The 16,563-nt window shown below is 38.4% G+C and overlaps 2 protein-coding genes and 1 long non-coding RNA gene across 3 annotated transcripts in view; 2 read left to right on the top strand and 1 right to left on the bottom strand.

The window, feature by feature from the left end:
* LOC131138524 (synaptotagmin-1-like) overlaps positions 1-16,563 on the top strand; it is a 35,255-nt gene that overhangs the window by 17,658 nt on the left and 1,034 nt on the right. Inside the window, exons 2-12 of the mRNA XM_058087503.1 lie at positions 9,196-9,269; positions 9,330-9,420; positions 10,687-10,749; positions 12,313-12,458; positions 12,531-12,703; positions 13,214-13,306; positions 13,383-13,550; positions 13,619-13,786; positions 13,869-13,986; positions 14,082-14,215; positions 15,812-16,563. The exon at positions 15,812-16,563 is cut by the window's right edge and continues 1,034 nt beyond it. Of these exons, the coding sequence (XP_057943486.1) occupies positions 12,326-12,458; positions 12,531-12,703; positions 13,214-13,306; positions 13,383-13,550; positions 13,619-13,786; positions 13,869-13,986; positions 14,082-14,215; positions 15,812-16,048 (1,224 nt within the window). The 5' untranslated portion in view covers positions 9,196-9,269; positions 9,330-9,420; positions 10,687-10,749; positions 12,313-12,325 and the 3' untranslated portion in view covers positions 16,049-16,563. The remainder of the gene's footprint in view (positions 1-9,195; positions 9,270-9,329; positions 9,421-10,686; positions 10,750-12,312; positions 12,459-12,530; positions 12,704-13,213; positions 13,307-13,382; positions 13,551-13,618; positions 13,787-13,868; positions 13,987-14,081; positions 14,216-15,811) is intronic.
* On the top strand, positions 1,163-9,091 carry dldh (dihydrolipoamide dehydrogenase). Its single transcript, XM_058087502.1, has 14 exons — positions 1,163-1,304; positions 2,133-2,208; positions 2,294-2,373; positions 3,840-3,908; positions 3,980-4,049; positions 4,132-4,232; positions 4,909-5,052; positions 5,123-5,224; positions 5,306-5,496; positions 6,686-6,856; positions 6,937-7,126; positions 8,425-8,562; positions 8,630-8,719; positions 8,794-9,091. Exons 1-14 carry the CDS (start codon positions 1,266-1,268, stop codon positions 8,857-8,859), a joined length of 1,527 nt encoding a protein of 508 aa, XP_057943485.1. The 5' UTR covers positions 1,163-1,265; the 3' UTR covers positions 8,860-9,091.
* Positions 12,926-16,563, bottom strand: part of LOC131138528 (uncharacterized) — a 15,060-nt gene continuing 11,422 nt past the window's right edge. The window contains exon 5 of the long non-coding RNA XR_009132101.1: positions 12,926-14,107. This is a non-coding gene — a long non-coding RNA (uncharacterized LOC131138528). The remainder of the gene's footprint in view (positions 14,108-16,563) is intronic.

The raw sequence follows: 16,563 nt of genomic DNA, 5'->3' as shown, positions 1-16,563 counted from the left end.
AGATAAACTACAAACTCCCAGTTATTTGTTATTTGTCACAATTTGTTGACAAACTAATGAATTCACTCACAATTATTTATATAAATGACTTCAATTATGAAAACTTGGTGAAGGTATAAACAAATAGCTTTTGGCGCCCCTTAGTGGAGAATTGGCTAAACTGCAGGACCGAATTTTTTTTCCTTGACTTTTCACTTATTTTTACAATGGCGCGGATTAGAGCCAATTAGAATGTTTGGCTTTCCTTGCCCCGCCCCCTCCACACGCCCAAGGTCAAAGGTCACATAAGAAACCTCTTTTCTTAACTGTCAGAGACAATAATAATAAAAAAATAATAACATATTTTGAAAACATTTACAATTTTATTCTTGTAAATTTGTGGGAAAAATGCGTAATATAATAACATAAGAGAAATAATAATATTTAAGAGAAAAAACTCTTTATAACTTTATTTACAAGCGTTTTTTTTCTAACTTTCCTACTTTTTAGTCCCACTTTACTCTCAAAATCTTAAGAGTATTATTTTTTTCAATATATGATAACAAATTTAAATGAAATTAGTCACAGTTTTCAAAATAATTAATCATAATTAATCACATTTGTGTGTTAAATATGCTTTTTTTTATTGTATTGTACGAACAAAAAGATTCAAAATTACATTATATACTTCTTAGCATGTTGGGCCTTTCTTGCCCCGCCCCCCTCCACACGCCCAAGGTCAAAGGTCACATAAGAAACCCCTTTTCTTAACTCTCAGAGGCAATGCCTGTTATGAAAATAATAAAATATTTTGAATACATTTACAATTTTATTCTTGTAAATTTGTGGGAAAAATGCGTAATATAATAACATAAGAGAAATAATAATATTTAAGAGAAAAAAAAACTCTTTATAACTTTATTTACAAGCGTTTTTTTCTAACTTCCCTACTTTTTAGTCCCACTGTAATCTCAAAATCTTAGAATATTATTTTTTTCAATATATGATAACAAATTTAAATGAAATTAGTCACAGTTTTCAAAATAATTAATCATAATTAATCACATTTGTGTGTTAAATATGCTTTTTTATTGTATTGTACGAACAAAAAGATTAAAAAATACATTATATACTTCTTAAAACCAAAATCTGAAACAGCAGTCTTTTTAATAGTAGCAGTACAGTTGAATCACTGGTGACGTCATATTAAGGCGACGCGCTGTCAGGAGTCCTTGGCTGCTCGGCCTGCTGGAGGTTAACGTTGACGTGAGGAGACATACGACAAAATGCACAGCTGGACACATTTATATCGATCTCTGGCCACGGTAAGAAATCCACGCACTAACCCGATGCGTGTCGCTTGTTTGTCGGCCGTGAGTGTCAAACACGTCACGTTCGCTGGTTGTTATATTTTCACATGTCGTGTCTCGGCCGGCTAGCATGTTTGCTAATAACACCAGAGTCCACTAATAAAATAAGCGTTGTAGTACTTTAGAGAACATGACAAACGAAATATTAATTTTAGTCTGTGTTGATATAATCCACCCGTTTTATAATTTATATCGGCGTCATTCGGCATAGTGACAGCTGAGCAGAATGTTGAGAAACTTGAGAAATTTTAGAAACTTTACCGCTGTGTTCTAAATGTGACTACTTCTTTTCCCGCATTAAATACGTTTTAATCTTTGTAAACATTGTTTTTGGAAACAAACCGTATTTGTATTCATTATTTTTCCACATTAATATATACATATCACTGGTTGCCCGGATGACAACTCGATGGCGTAGCCTAGCAAAGGTTAGCATAGCCTAGCAAAGGTTACCTAATTTGTTGTTAGCAATTAAAATGTCGTCATGTGCAGTCATCGATAGCAAAAGTTACAAAATAATAAAAAGTAATTACATTTAGACCACATATAGGGACACAGTATTGTTATTATATGATAGACATGATATACTACATGTAATAATAACAGTATTAACAACATTAACAGTGTTTTTCGCGTTTTAGAGTACATAACTTGTTTATTACCACATTTATTGCCTTAATTCTATTCCATTCCTGGCTGCACAAATTACATTTAAATAATAATGTGGTTATTTGGAATTATTTATTTGCAGTAAATGTATTTTTGTTGTTGTTGTTGTCACAGCGGAGTCATCACCTCCCCTGCAAGCTGCACGGAGCCGTGGGTCTTTCCGTCCGAACGTACGCCGACAAATCCGCAAGTAAGATAACACTATGGATTGCAATCTGCAGTACAAAGCGTTATTCGTAGTTCTAAACATGTGACCATGTCTTGTTTGTATGCAGTCGATGCCGATGTCACAGTGGTCGGTTCCGGTCCTGGCGGCTACGTCGCCGCCATCAAGGCAGCACAGCTCGGATTCAAGGTACCAGGATGTACATTAGAAGCTGAAGCTTATTTACACTGATGGTAAATAAAGGTTTAAACAGTTTTACGTGTCAGAGGTTCCGTACTTGGAAACATACTTGGTCGTACTTGGTTACTCGGAAATATAAATATTACTCTGAAATATTGCAATATCGAACAAAGCAAAATTTGTTCTCAATCAGAAATCACTCCACACTCTTTATTGCTCTCTGCTTCTACCATAGCTTACTTATTGTGTGGAAATATGGGATAATAACTATAAAAGTATTCTTCACTCACACTAAATGTAGTATGCATATACACTAAATGTACTGCAAAAAAGGTCAGTAAGGATAATTCATAATGCCGCCTACAGAGAACATACCAACTCCTTATTTCTAAAATCACAAATACTTCAACTTGCACCTCGTACTTTGGTACGTGACAAAAGTAAAGTTAAAGGTGGAGTTAAAGGTGGAGTTAAAGGTGGAGTTAAAGGTGGAGTTAAAGGTGGAGTTAAAGGTGGAGTTAAAGGTGGAGTTAAAGGTGGAGTTAAAGGTAGAGTTAAAGGTAAAAGTAAGTACCTCCTACTTCGGTACATGACAAAAGTAAAGTAAAAACTAAACTACACTAAACTTAAATTAAATTAAAACTAAACTAAAAAATACAAAAAAAACAACAAAAAAGAACATTAAAAAAAACCTGATTGTAAAAGTACCAGATGGAGGGGTAGGATTTAATAAGCTTTGCTTCTTCCTACTCCTTTTGGACATGTGGAACTGGGAACTGATTATGGGATGCATTCAATTGGAATCTGATGCATGTTCAAATTAAATAAAACCATTACCATTACTATAAAAACATTTAAAGCTCTACGTCCGAATGACCATGAGTGGGCAGAGGTCCATTTTTTAAGATGTGTAGTGAAGTCTTTGACTTGTTAATACAGCGGTGCCTTGGTTAACATCCTGAATCCGTTCCAGAAAGTGCGACTAAAACCAAAATGGACATTAAACAAAGCAAATTTTCCCATAGATATGGTAATGGTAATTTCATTTGAACATGCATCAGATTACAATTGAATGTATGACTTTATTTTTTATTTTTTTTCACGTACCGAAGTACAATGAGCATCCAATGACATAATGTCATTGGATGCCATGGTACCATAGTAACTGTCAATATAGTGATATATAGGTCAATAGGTCAATATATATATATATATATATATATATATATATATATATATATATATATTTATATATATATATATATATATAGCACATCATGATCGCTGTGCATTGTTTGAGGTCCTTACTCAAACAGAAAATAGAAATATATATCATATATAAAATAGAAAATTATGTAAATACAATGACAACCACAAATGTTAACACTATACACATTTTATAGACAATAAACTGTACTGTTTATTTTTGGATGTTAAGTGGAAAAAAAAGACCACAGTATTTGGCTTTTCCACAGACAGTCTGTGTGGAGAAGAATCCCACATTGGGTGGAACCTGCCTGAATGTCGGCTGCATCCCTTCCAAAGTAAGCATATTTCCATATGACATTTGATGATTTCTGTTCATATACGTCTAACGTATGTTTCCCTTGTGTAGGCTCTGTTGAACAACTCTTACCTGTACCACCAGGCCCACGGAAAAGACTTTGAGAGCAGAGGCATTGAAAGTAAGACAAACGTCTGTTTTGTTTGCATTTTAAGTTACGTTTCGGCGTCGGTTCCGTCTGTCTGAGTCGCGTATTTGTTCAGTCTCAGGGATCTCGCTCAACCTGGAGAAGATGATGGCTCAGAAAAGCGGGGCGGTCAAAGCGCTCACCGGGGGCATCGCGCATCTCTTCAAACAGAACAAAGTGAGACCTCTCGACGGGGCTATAAATAGAAAACCTGTTCACAAAAATTAGAGCCCTCTAGACATGGTATAACACCCCTATAGTCACCTTTACCCTCCTATTACCCAATATAGTAGACATATGAGAAAAACAAAAAACCTGGTTACGAGCTTATAGGTATGCTTTTAACATTAGAGCCCTCTAGAGATGATATAGCACCCCTATAGTCACATTTAGACTCATATTACCCAATATAATAGACATATGAGACAGAAAAAAACTTGGTTATGAGCTTAAAGGTATGCTTTTAACATTAGAGCCCTCTAGAGATGACATAACACCCCTATAGTAACCTTTACCCTCCTATTACCCAGTATATTAGACGTAGTAAGAGGAAATAATATATTTAAGACATAAATAGGACTTAGTGCTTGTGTATGTGTTGCTATAAATGGAAAATCTGCTTACAAAAATTAGAGCCCTCTAGACATGGCATAGCACCCCTATAGTCACCTTTCCCCTCCTATTAAACAATATAGTAGACATATGAGAAGAAAAAAAACTTGGTTATGAGATTATAGGTATGCTTTTAACATTAGAGCCCTCTAGAGATGATATTACACCCCTATAGTCACCTTTAACATTAGGTTTCCCGCATCTTTGTCGCTGCTCTCCGACACTGACGTGTTTTTGTCAGGTGACCCACGTCAACGGCTTTGGCAGGGTGACGGGTAAGAACCAGGTGACGGCCACGGCGGACGACGGCAGCGAGCAAGTCATCAACACCAAGAACATCCTCATCGCCACCGGCTCTGAGGTCACGCCCTTCCCTGGAATACAGGTGCGCCTCTTCCGTCCGTCAGTGACGCGGCGGTTTCCGTGTGGCGCTCATTCGTGTTCTCGCGTTGCAGATCGACGAGGAGACGGTGGTGTCGTCCACCGGAGCGCTGTCCCTGAAGAAAGTCCCGGAGGAGCTGATCGTGATCGGAGCGGGCGTCATCGGAGTGGAGCTGGTGCGTGTCGTTCGAGTCACATGACGCATGGTGTCTCTCGGGCCAACCGCAACGCTGACCGTAGTCCGCCTGTCCCGTAAGGGTTCCGTGTGGCAGCGTCTGGGGTCCAAGGTGACGGCGGTGGAGTTCCTGGGCCACGTGGGCGGCATGGGCATCGACATGGAGATCTCCAAGAACTTCCAGCGTATCCTGCAGAAGCAAGGCCTCAAGTTCAAGCTGGGCACCAAAGTGATGGGCGCCACCAGGAGGCCCGACGGCAAGATGGACGTGGCGTGAGTAACCACCTCGGGCCCCGCCTACCACCACCCTCGGCTCCAAAAGGAGTAGGAATTTAATTTAATTGAATTTTAGTTTTCCTACAAGTTTTCCTACAAGTTTTCCTACAAGTTTTCCTACAAGTTTTCCTACAAGTTTTCCTACAAGTTTTCCTACAAGTTTTCCTACAAGTTTTCCTACAAGTTTTCCTACAAGTTTTCCTACAAGTTTTCCTACAAGTTTTCCTACAAGTTTTCCTACAAGTTTTCCTACAAGTTTTCCTACAAGTTTTCCTACAAGTTTTCCTACAAGTTTTCCTACAAGTTTTCCTACAAGTTTTACTACAAGTTTTACTACACCGTTACTTTACCGTTTCTTTAACTCTTTAACTCGTTAGCTTCAACTCGTTAACTCTAACTCTTTAACTCTAACTCTTTAACTCTAACTCTTTAACTCTAACTCTTTAACTCTAACTCTTTAACTCTAACTCTTTAACTCTAACTCTTTAACTTTAACTCTTGCTTTAACTCTTGCTTTAACTCTTTAACTTTAACTCTAGCTTTAACTCTAGCTTTAACTCTAGCTTTAACTCTAGCTTTAACTCTTTAGCTTTAACTCTAGCTTTAACTCTTTAGCTTTAACTCTTTAGCTTTAACTCTTTAGCTTTAACTCTAACTTTAACTCTTTAGCTTTAACTCTTTAGCTTTAACTCTAGCTTTAACTCTTTAGATTTAACTCTTTAGATTTAACTCTTTAGCTTTTACTTTTACTTTAACTCTCCTTTACCTTTAATTTTACTTTAAATTTTTCTTTACTTTTGTCACGCACCGAAGTACGAGGTGCAAGTTGAAGTATTAGTGATTTTAGAAATAAGGAGTTAGTATGTTCTCTGTATGCGGCATTATGAATTAACCTTTTTTGCAGTACATTTAGTGAGTGAAGATTGCTTTTCTAGTTCTTATCCCATATTTCCCCACAATAAGTAAGATATGGTAGAACCAGAGAGCAATAAAGAGTGTGGAGTGATTTCCATATTATCATTGTAGATGTTCCAACCATGAAATAAATAGGGTGGTCTGTCCTGATAGGTTTGTAGTCAACTTATTTATTAAGTCTTATATGTTCTTTCTGATTCTTTAGTCTGTTGAACGATGCATTTCCTGTATAGTGTGTAGTATAGTTAAAGCAGCTGTGGGTGCGTTACAGCGTGGAGGCGGCGGCTGGCGGCAAGAACGAGACGCTGACGTGCGACGTGTTGCTGGTGTGCATCGGCCGACGACCTTTCACCCAGAACCTGGGTCTGGAGGCGGTGGGCATCGAGCTGGACAACAGGGGGCGGATCCCCGTCAACAACCGCTTCCAGACCAGCGTTCCAAGGTGCTGCACGTCTCCGGTGGTGATGATGTCACACATCCGCATCTGCATCATAGTCTCAATCACCGACCCTCACTTCCTAGCATTTACGCCATTGGGGATGTGGTGGCGGGGCCCATGTTGGCCCACAAGGCCGAGGACGAGGGAATAATCTGTGTGGAGGGCATGGCGGGCGGCGCCGTGCACATTGACTACAACTGCGTCCCCTCCGTCATCTACACGCACCCTGAGGTGGCCTGGGTGGGCAAGACTGAGGAACAACTCAAGGAGGAGGTGAGGTGTCGCCATGGCGACACAAAACAAACAACTATTGGCTATTATTGAATCAGATTTTAGGATGGTTTTATTTCATTTGAACATGCATCAGATTCCAATTGAATGCATCCCATAATCAGTTCCCAGTTCCACATGTCCAAAAGGAGTAGGAAGAAGCTAAGCTTATTAAATCCTACCCCTCCATCTGGTACTTTTACAATCACTAACTGTTACATTTGTTCACTTCCTGCTTTCATAATATAGTTTAAGTTTTTTTTTTGTTTTTTGTAGTTTTTGTTGAGTTTAGTTTTACTTGACTTGACTTGACACTTCCTGCTTTCCTAATATAGTTTAAGTTTTTCGTAGGTAAACATTTTTTTTTGTAGTTTATTGTAGATTTATTTTTTTTTGTAAAGTTTTTGTTTAGTTTGACTTTACTTGACTTGACTTTACTTGACTTTGTGACTTTACGTGACTTTACTTCACGCTATGCTACGCTATGCTATGCTATGCTACGCTATGCTACGCTATGCTACGTGACTTGACGTGACTTGATGTGACTTGACGTGACTTTACTTCACGCTACGCTATGCTACGTTATGCTATGTTACGCTACGTTACGCTACGTGACTTGATGTGACTTGACGTGCAAGTTTAAGTATTAGTGATTTTAGAAATAAGGAGTTAGTATGTTCTCTATAGGCGGCATTATGAATTATCCTTACTGACCTTTTTTTGCAGTACATTTAGCGAGTGAAGTTAAAAAAATTTTTTATAAGTTTTTCATTAATTTTGAAAATTATATTTATTTAAATTTTGCGGGGCTTTGATGTGAAGCAAAGCTTATTAAATCCTACCCCTCCATCTGGTACATTTACAATCAGTAACTGTTACATTTGTTCACTTCCTGCTTTCCTAATATAGTTTAATTTTTTTTTTTTTTTTAATTAATTTTTTAAATTGTATTTATTTTTTTACTTAAATTTAGCGGGACTTTGAGGTGAAGCAAAGCTTATTAAATCCTACCCCTCCATCTGGTACTTTTACAATCAGTAACTGTTACATTTGTTCACTTCCTGCTTTCCTCATATAATTTAAGTATTTTTTTAAATAATTTTTTTTTAATTCTTTTTTTCTTTATTTTTTTAGTTAAATTTAGCGGGACTTTGAGGTGAAGCAAAGCTTATTAAATTCTACCCCTTACTTTTATAATCAGTAACTGTTACATTTGTTCACTTCCTGCTTTCCGTAATACAGTTTAATGTTATTTTTTTTTTAAAAAGAAATCAAAATACAAATGCTCCTCTGCTCCCCAGGGCACGCCCTTCAAAGTGGGCAAGTTCCCCTTCGCCGCCAACAGTCGCGCTAAGACCAACGCCGACACGGACGGTCTGGTGAAGATCCTGAGCCACAAGGAGACGGACAGGATGCTGGGAGCTCACATCCTCGGAACCGTAAGACCTCTCGAACCAAACGAGAGAAGCCTCGAATAAACGTCACCTTTTTTTTCCCACCCGTTAGGGGGCGGGAGAGATGATCAACGAGGCCGCTTTGGCCATGGAGTACGGCGCCTCATGCGAGGACGTGGCCAGGGTTTGCCACGCCCACCCGGTAAGAAAGACCCATGCACGTTATGACATCAGCAATCCATCAAGCGCTCACCAGCCTGTTTTTTTTTTTTGTAGACGGTGTCGGAGGCCTTCAGAGAAGCCAACTTAGCCGCCTCCTTCGGGAAAGCCATCAACTTCTAATCCCAGGAAGCTCAAACATCAAAACTCTTCTTCTTTTTTTTTTTTTTTTACTGTTTTTCCATCATTTGAGAAAGCAGCATTCCTAGAAAGGGAATGCTGGTCTCTCACGCTGCACCTCAATAATTGTATTTATTTCTGCTTCCCGTACAAGGCACCTGCCCTGAAGGCGTCGTTGTCATAGCAACATAGCAACGTTTATGTCAGTGAAGAAATAAATGCATCATGTGGTCAACACCCGTTTCTAATGTGTCCAAGTACTTTAAGATTAATAAAAGACTGCAACCTTTTGTAAAGAACTTACTCCTCCTACTCTTGATTGACGTGTGTGCTCAGCAGGGTGGTGCCGCCGCCGCCGCGGGACGAAGCAGAAGCAAGATGACGGAGCTCCAGCCGCACGCCGCAGCACCGAGGTTGGTACAAAAATGTCTGTAAGGTTTTCACACTTTTTATTCCTTCTGTCCTGTTTTTAGGAGAATATTCTTCTCTGCTGACTCCGAGTCGTTTCCTTCCAAGTGACTACCGTACGTCAGAATTTGGCGAACCGTTGGTCGGTTGCAGCACGTGAGTGAAGCGCACGAGTGCCTAAACAGCCTGTGGCACAAGAACTGGTTTCCTTGACTGTCAGGGAGACCATTTCTTTGTTTTCTAACGCATCGTACCTCATGTGTCTGGGCAGCAACCTTGCCCTCGTTTGTTGCAGTGAATTGGTTCCACACCTGACTGTGATAAGTTTATCACAAGTTTAGATATGGTAATGGTTTTATTTCATTTAAACTGTATTATGGAAAGCAGGAAGTGAACAAATGTAACAGTTACTGATTGTAAAAGTACCAGATGGAGGGGTAGGATTTAATAAGCTTTGCTTCTTCCTACTCCTTTTGGACATGTGGAACTGGGAACTGATTATAGTAGAACTGGTCATGGTTTTATTTCATTTGAACATGCATCAGATTCCAATTGAATGCATCCCATAATCAGTTCCCAGTTCCACATGTCCAAAAGAAAAATATAATTGAATTTAAATTATTTTTATTTTTATTTTTATTTTTATTTTTATTTTTATTTTTATTTTTATTTTTTTATTCTTCCCTGAGATCATATTTCTCCTCTCTTATAGAGAAGTATTGGATGACATTTTTAGCTCATTGCTTATTTTTAGCCTTATGCATTATTTTAGCTGTTTGAAGATGAACTATATCAGCAAGTTGAAGTATTTGTGATTTTAGAAATAAGGAGTTAGTACGTTGCTTTGTTCAATATTGAAATATTTCCTGACCTTTTTAACATTGAGCCCTTTAACATTGAACATGAAATAACACCCCACGAGTCACCTTTACACTCCTATGAAGTAATATTGTAAACATGAGAGAAAATAAGACATAGAAAACCTGAGCTTTTAACATTAGAACCCTCTAGATGTGAAATAACAACCCCAAAGTCACTTTGACGCTCATGCTACCTGATGTAATAGACATAACAAAAGACATAAAAACGCTCCTATTACCAATATTTTTGACATGCATATCATCACGTCGACTTTGAATGTGTCTTGTTGGCATGTATAATTTGGATTTTACTTCATTTAGTCATTTTATGCTTCATTTAAACCACAAGTATGTACAATTTATGCACGTTTCTGAACTAATAAGCCGTCTTCAACCACAAAACTGTGGGAAAATGTACCATGTCGGATGTAGTACAACACATCCTGCCAAGACCTAAACAGTAGCTGCTAGTTTATATGGTTTATTTGCTGTGTGTGTGTGTGTGTGTGTTTGTTTGTTGATGGCGGTGGCTTTGAGCTGTCAAACCACTTGTCGTCTTCAGGAAGCCCCTCCTCCATGGTGACTGGTTGATGCATGATTGGATGAAGTGGAACGTGTTGTTTTGGTATGTAAACGCTGAGCAATATTGTCAACAAAGACTTTTAACGCTGGCTAACAGGCTAAATACGTTAATCCCTCAAAATTTTGCTTTTATGCTTTTAACATTAGAGCCTTCTAGACATGAAATAACACCCCTATAGTCACCTTTACACTCCTATTGCCCAATATAGTAGACATATGAGAAAGAAAAAAAAACTTGGTTACGAGCTTAAAGGTATGATTTTACCATTAGAGCCCTCTAGAGATTACATAACACCCCTATAGTCACCTTTATACTCCTATTATCCAATATCGTAGACATATGAGAAAGAAAGAAAAAACTTGGTTACGGCCTTATAGGTATGCTTTTAACATTAGAGCCCTCTACACATGAAATAACACCCCTATAGTCACCTTTACACTCCTATTACCCAATATAGTAGACATATGAGAAAGAAAAAAAAACTTGCTTACGAGCTTAAAGGTATGCTTTTAACATTAGAGCTCTACAGAGATGACATAACACCCCTATAGTCACCTTTACACTCCTATTATCCAATATTGTAGACATGAGGAAAAAAAAACTTGGTTACGAGCTTCTAGGTATGCTTTTAACATTAGAGCCCTCTAGACATGGCATAACACCCCTATAGTCACCTTTACCCTCCTATTACCCAATATAGTAGACATATGAGAAAAGAAAAACTCGGTTACGAGCTTAAAGGTATGCTTTTAACATTAGAGCCCTCCAGAGATGACATAACACCCCTATAGTAACCTTCACCTCACCCAATATAGTAGACTTGAGAAAAAAAACTTGGTTACGAGCTTAAAGGTATGCTTTTAACATTAGAGCCCTCTAGAGATGACATAACACCCCTATAGTCACCTTTACATAGTAGACATATGAGAAAGGGAAAAAAAACTTGGTTACGAGCTTAAAGGTAGGCTCTAATGTTAAAGGTGACTATAGGGGTGTTATATCATCTCTAGAGGGCTCTAATGTTATATGTTATAGCATACCTATAAGCTCATAACCAGGTTTTTTGTTTTTCTCATATGTGTACTATATTGGGTAATAGGAGGGTAAATGTGACTATAGGGGTGTTATGCCATGTGTAGAGGGCTCTAATTTTTGTAAACAGATTTTCTATTTATAGCAACACATACACAAGCACTAAGTCCTATTTATGTCTTAAATATATTATTTCCTCTTACTATGTCTAATATACTGGGTAATAGGAGGGTAAAGATTACTATAGGGGTGTTATATCATCTCTAGAGGGCTCTAATAGTAAAAGCATACCTATAAGCTCGTAACTAAGTTTTTTTTTTCTTTCTCATATGTGTACTATATTGGGTAATAGGAGTGTAAAGATGACTATAGGGGTGTTATGTCATCTCTAGAGGGCTCTAATGTTAAAAGCATACCTATAAGCTTGTAACTAATTTTTTTTTCTTCTCATATGTCTACTATATTGGGTAATATGAGGGTAAAGGTGACTATAGGGGTGTTATGCCATGTCTAGAGGGCTCTAATTTGTGTAACTTCTGACATCAACGTCCTCATCACTTGTCTCCCCTCCAGAATCCTCCTCATCATGATCGCGTTGCCAAACATCCCTCCATTTTTTAAGCCCACCCAGGCTTCACCCGTCTCCTTGACCTCGCTCATCCTCTCCAACAACAGCTCCGCCAGCGACATAGTCCATGGAATACTGGGAAAAATTCCCTGTGAGTTCACAATACCAGCTGGTATCATGTCGTGAAACCGGCTCTCTGACGCCCCCCTTGTGTACGCTGCAGTATCACCATGGGTCATTTACCTCCTGCTGGCCTTGGGCTCGCTCCTGCTGTTGCTGGTGTGCGTGTGCGTGTGCGTGTGCTGCTGCAGAAGACGCAGGAAGAAGAGGCGCCAGCAGAGGCGCGGCGCGCACGTCAAAGTCGCATCGCTGAGCGGGCAAACCACCTCGGCGCTGGTGAGCTCTGTCGTCCTCTGGTGGCCAATCGTTGTCACTGCATGAATTTATATATGCTTCATTATAGATAGATAGATAGATAGATAGATAGACTTCCTTTATTGTCATTGCACAGACACAAAAGAAGATAAGTAATAATAAATAATAACAATAATAATAATGTGGGGAATAAATAGACACCAAATATGAACAACATAATGTAAAGTGCAGCGTGAACAGTAAATTGCCCAAATATTCATCATTGTGTTGTTTTTACCAACAAAATAACTCAATCAATATTAACTATACTATTTTATAATAGCAATACTAATTCTGTTCATATTGTATATTATTTATTAAGTAAAAAAATCATTTTATATATATATTTGACAAGAAAAAAAATAGTATATAGTGCAACACAGCAGTAATAGAACCTGCTGACTTTCAAATGCTAAACTTCATCAGAAGGTTGCCTACAGCCACAGTGGCTAATACCTGTGTTGCTAAACTTTTTTTTTTTTTTTTGGGCAGGTTCAACCCAGCGCGGGCGAGAATTCTGACGCCAAAAAGCAACCGCGAGGAAAACTGCTCTACTCGCTGGAGTTCAACGCCGCTCTCTCCGAGGTGACCCAAATCCTAACCAAAATGACCACCGACAAACTAGCTTGCATGCTAACGCAGTCATGTATAATGTATATAGCTGACGGTGGGTATCAAACAAGCCAGCAGCCTGAAAGCCATGGACATCGGGGGCACCTCAGACCCGTACGTCAAGGTTTATATCCTCCCTGACAAAACCAAGACCTGCGAGACCAAAGTGCTGAAGAACACGCTCAACGCCGTCTTCAACGAGCACTTCAACTTCCAGGTGGGCGCCGCTTGGCTCCTGGGTGTGGTTAGAAGATGATGCGAGCGTGTGTGTGTGTGTGGTCACAGATCTCCAAGGCGACGCTGCTCAAGTCCGTAGCAGTCTTGCAGGTGTTTGACTTTGACCGATTCTCCAAACACGACATCATCGGCGAGCTCAGACTGAAACTGGGTCAGGTGGACTGGAACCACGTCATCGAGGAATGGCGAGACCTGGAGGAGCCCTCTAAAACGGAGGTTTAGCGAAGCTCACATCTGCGGAACATAAGACCGCAACTTCACAGGCTCATTTGCATACGTTGATGCTGATTGGCTGCAGGAGGAGAACCTGGGAGAGATCTGCTTCTCGCTGCGTTACGTTCCCACCGCCAGCAAACTGACTGTGGTCATCCTGGAGGCCAAGAACCTCAAAAGCACCGACCTCGACGGGAGTTCAGGTGAGACATCACGCATCTTCTACTCAAAGGGGCGGGGTCCTAGACTCATCCCGGTCATCTGAAGTTGAAAAGACTCCCGTGTGCTTTGCATGGAGACCCGTACGTGAAGGTGCAGCTGGCTCTGGACAAGAGGAAGTGGAGGAAAAAGAAGACGTCCATCAAGAGCAACACGCTGAACCCTTACTACAACGAGGCCTTCACCTTCAAAGTCACCCTGGAGCAAATACAGGTAGGTAGCGAGGGTGCTGGAGCCTATCCCAGCTGTCTTTAGGTGAAAAGACCAGCCAATATAGCACAGGGGTCTCAAACTCAATTTACCTGGGGGCCATTGGAGCTGGGGTCTGGGTGAGACTGGGCCGAATCAGGTTTAAAAAAAAAACAAAACACAAAAAAACGCATTTATTAAAAACAGAAAAAATAATAAGAATAAAAAAACTGTTCAATGCTTTTGCTTCTGCTATACCCTACAGATAAACATTCCACTGTTGTCAAATATCTTAATTTTTATTTACTACACAATATAAGATGATAATAATAAAATAATAAATCAATCAGTAATAAATAAAGAAAATAATAATAAGAAAAACTTAATAAACCACATACAATAGTAGAGAAATTACAGTGCAGCCACTGTCAAATATGTCAATTATAAATATTTAAAAATTATCATTATATTAAATTATTTATATATATAATTTATAGTAATTATTATTATAATAATAATTTTATTATATTCTTATTGTTATATTAAATTATAATAATCATCATATAAATAATATAATATATATAATATAATTAATTATATTAAATTATTATTAAATTATTTATATATATAATTTATAGTAATAATAATAATAATTTTATTATATTAAATTATAATAATAATCATATAAATAATATAATAATATATAAATAATATAATTAATTTTATTAAATTATTACATTATGTATATGTATAATTTATAGTTATAATAATAATAATTATAATTATTATTCATTCATTAATTTTCTACTGCTTTTTCCTCATGAGGGTCGCGGGGGTGCTGGAGCCTATCCCAGCTGTCTTCGGGCGAGAGGCGGGGTACACCCTGGACTGGTCTATTATTATTATTATTATTTATTATTATTAAATTATTGATATATATATATATATATATAATTATTTAGATTCACATTATTTTTCTTTATTAAAAATATAATGTAAAAACACCTTAAATGTGAACTTTTACTTGAAACTGTAAAAGAAATACTTTAAAAAAATTTTATTATAACTTGATGTCACAACAAAGCTCGCATGCCAGCGCAAACATTTCTTCCCATGAAAAACAGCCAAAGTGCTACAATGCTAACCGTAGCACGCTAATCCTAGCATGATGCCAATGCTAAAACTCATGGAAATGGCTAAAAAAAAAAGGTACTATGCTAATGTTGTCATGCTACCACTGAGCATGATTAGTGTTTGTCTGAGTTGGCAAAAAGGCATGCTAATGTTGGCATGCTAACGTTAGCATGCAACACCTACCATGATAGTGTTAAGTGTCTTCATATTTTAATACTCAAAATCTAATCTAAATAATTTTTTTAACTAGCTAATGTTAGCATGCTAACATGCAGCATAACAGCGCTATGTACCAGGAATGCTAAATATTTGTGTTAGTAATATTATAATATATTATATACTGGAGAAAAACACTCTAAAGTGGCATAAAACTCCCTTTTTACTATTACTATATACTATTAGCAGTGCTTAACTTCTTTTTACACTTAAAATCACCCATTGTTCCAGATGAATTTTGCGCCCCTGAATAAATGTGTTCACCCTCAGCGTGTCAACCTGGTCATCTCCGTGTGGGACCACGACCCCATGACCCCGAACGACCCCACGGGGAAGATCTTTCTGGGCTCCGACGCGCCGGGCAACCAGCTGAGACACTGGGCCGACATGCTATCCAACCCGCGCCGCCCCGTGGCCCAGTGGCACACGCTGCTGTCGGCCGAGCAGGTCAACGCCACCTTGACCCTCAAGAAGAAGATCCCTCTGGTCAGGAAAATTCCTTTCTGAGGCCAGACACACGGGGGCGCCATGGACCTGTTCATATTATTTCTCTGACTAGTTTAAATACAGTACATAACACTGCAATACACTGCCCCCTGCTGGCTGTGAGTGGTATTGGGAAGTGCTATTATGACTTTGGGCATATTTTGATGCACCTATTCTATCATAAGCATAGGAAAAAGTCAGAATAATGCATACTGCTTATGACTTTTTGTCTAATAATTTTGACTTTATCTCATAATTATGACTTTTTATCTCATACTTTAGACTTTCTTGTATTATAATGTCTACTTTGTCTACAGTTAGCACTTTGTTCACTTGAATGCCTAGTACGGCTAATAATAATAAACAGTGGGGTGTCCTTCCGGGCCAAAATTAGCATATTTCGACCGATTACATTTAAATGACATTTCATCTACAGATAGATATTAAAGTGATTTTATATCCTACATACCTTTTATACTGCCCTGAAACTCCCATCCATGAGTCGGCTTAAAGTTGGACTTAACATCGGAAGCTAC

The sequence above is a fragment of the Doryrhamphus excisus genome, chromosome 11 (assembly GCF_030265055.1).
Source record: "Doryrhamphus excisus isolate RoL2022-K1 chromosome 11, RoL_Dexc_1.0, whole genome shotgun sequence".
In the NCBI taxonomy this organism is placed as follows: Eukaryota; Metazoa; Chordata; class Actinopteri; order Syngnathiformes; family Syngnathidae; genus Doryrhamphus; species Doryrhamphus excisus.
This window is presented reverse-complemented; position numbering and strand designations above follow the sequence as displayed.

What these genes read in the sequence shown, in the direction of transcription:
- dldh (XM_058087502.1), top strand. Translation starts at nt 1,266, where the DNA reads ATGCACAGCTGGACACATTTATATCGATCTCTGGCCACG. An exon ending in CAGCACAGCTCGGATTCAAG is followed by an intron (nt 2,374 to 3,839) that starts GTACCAGGATGT and finishes GCTTTTCCACAG; the next exon opens with ACAGTCTGTGTGGAGAAGAA. An exon ending in CGCCCTTCCCTGGAATACAG is followed by an intron (nt 5,053 to 5,122) that starts GTGCGCCTCTTC and finishes CTCGCGTTGCAG; the next exon opens with ATCGACGAGGAGACGGTGGT.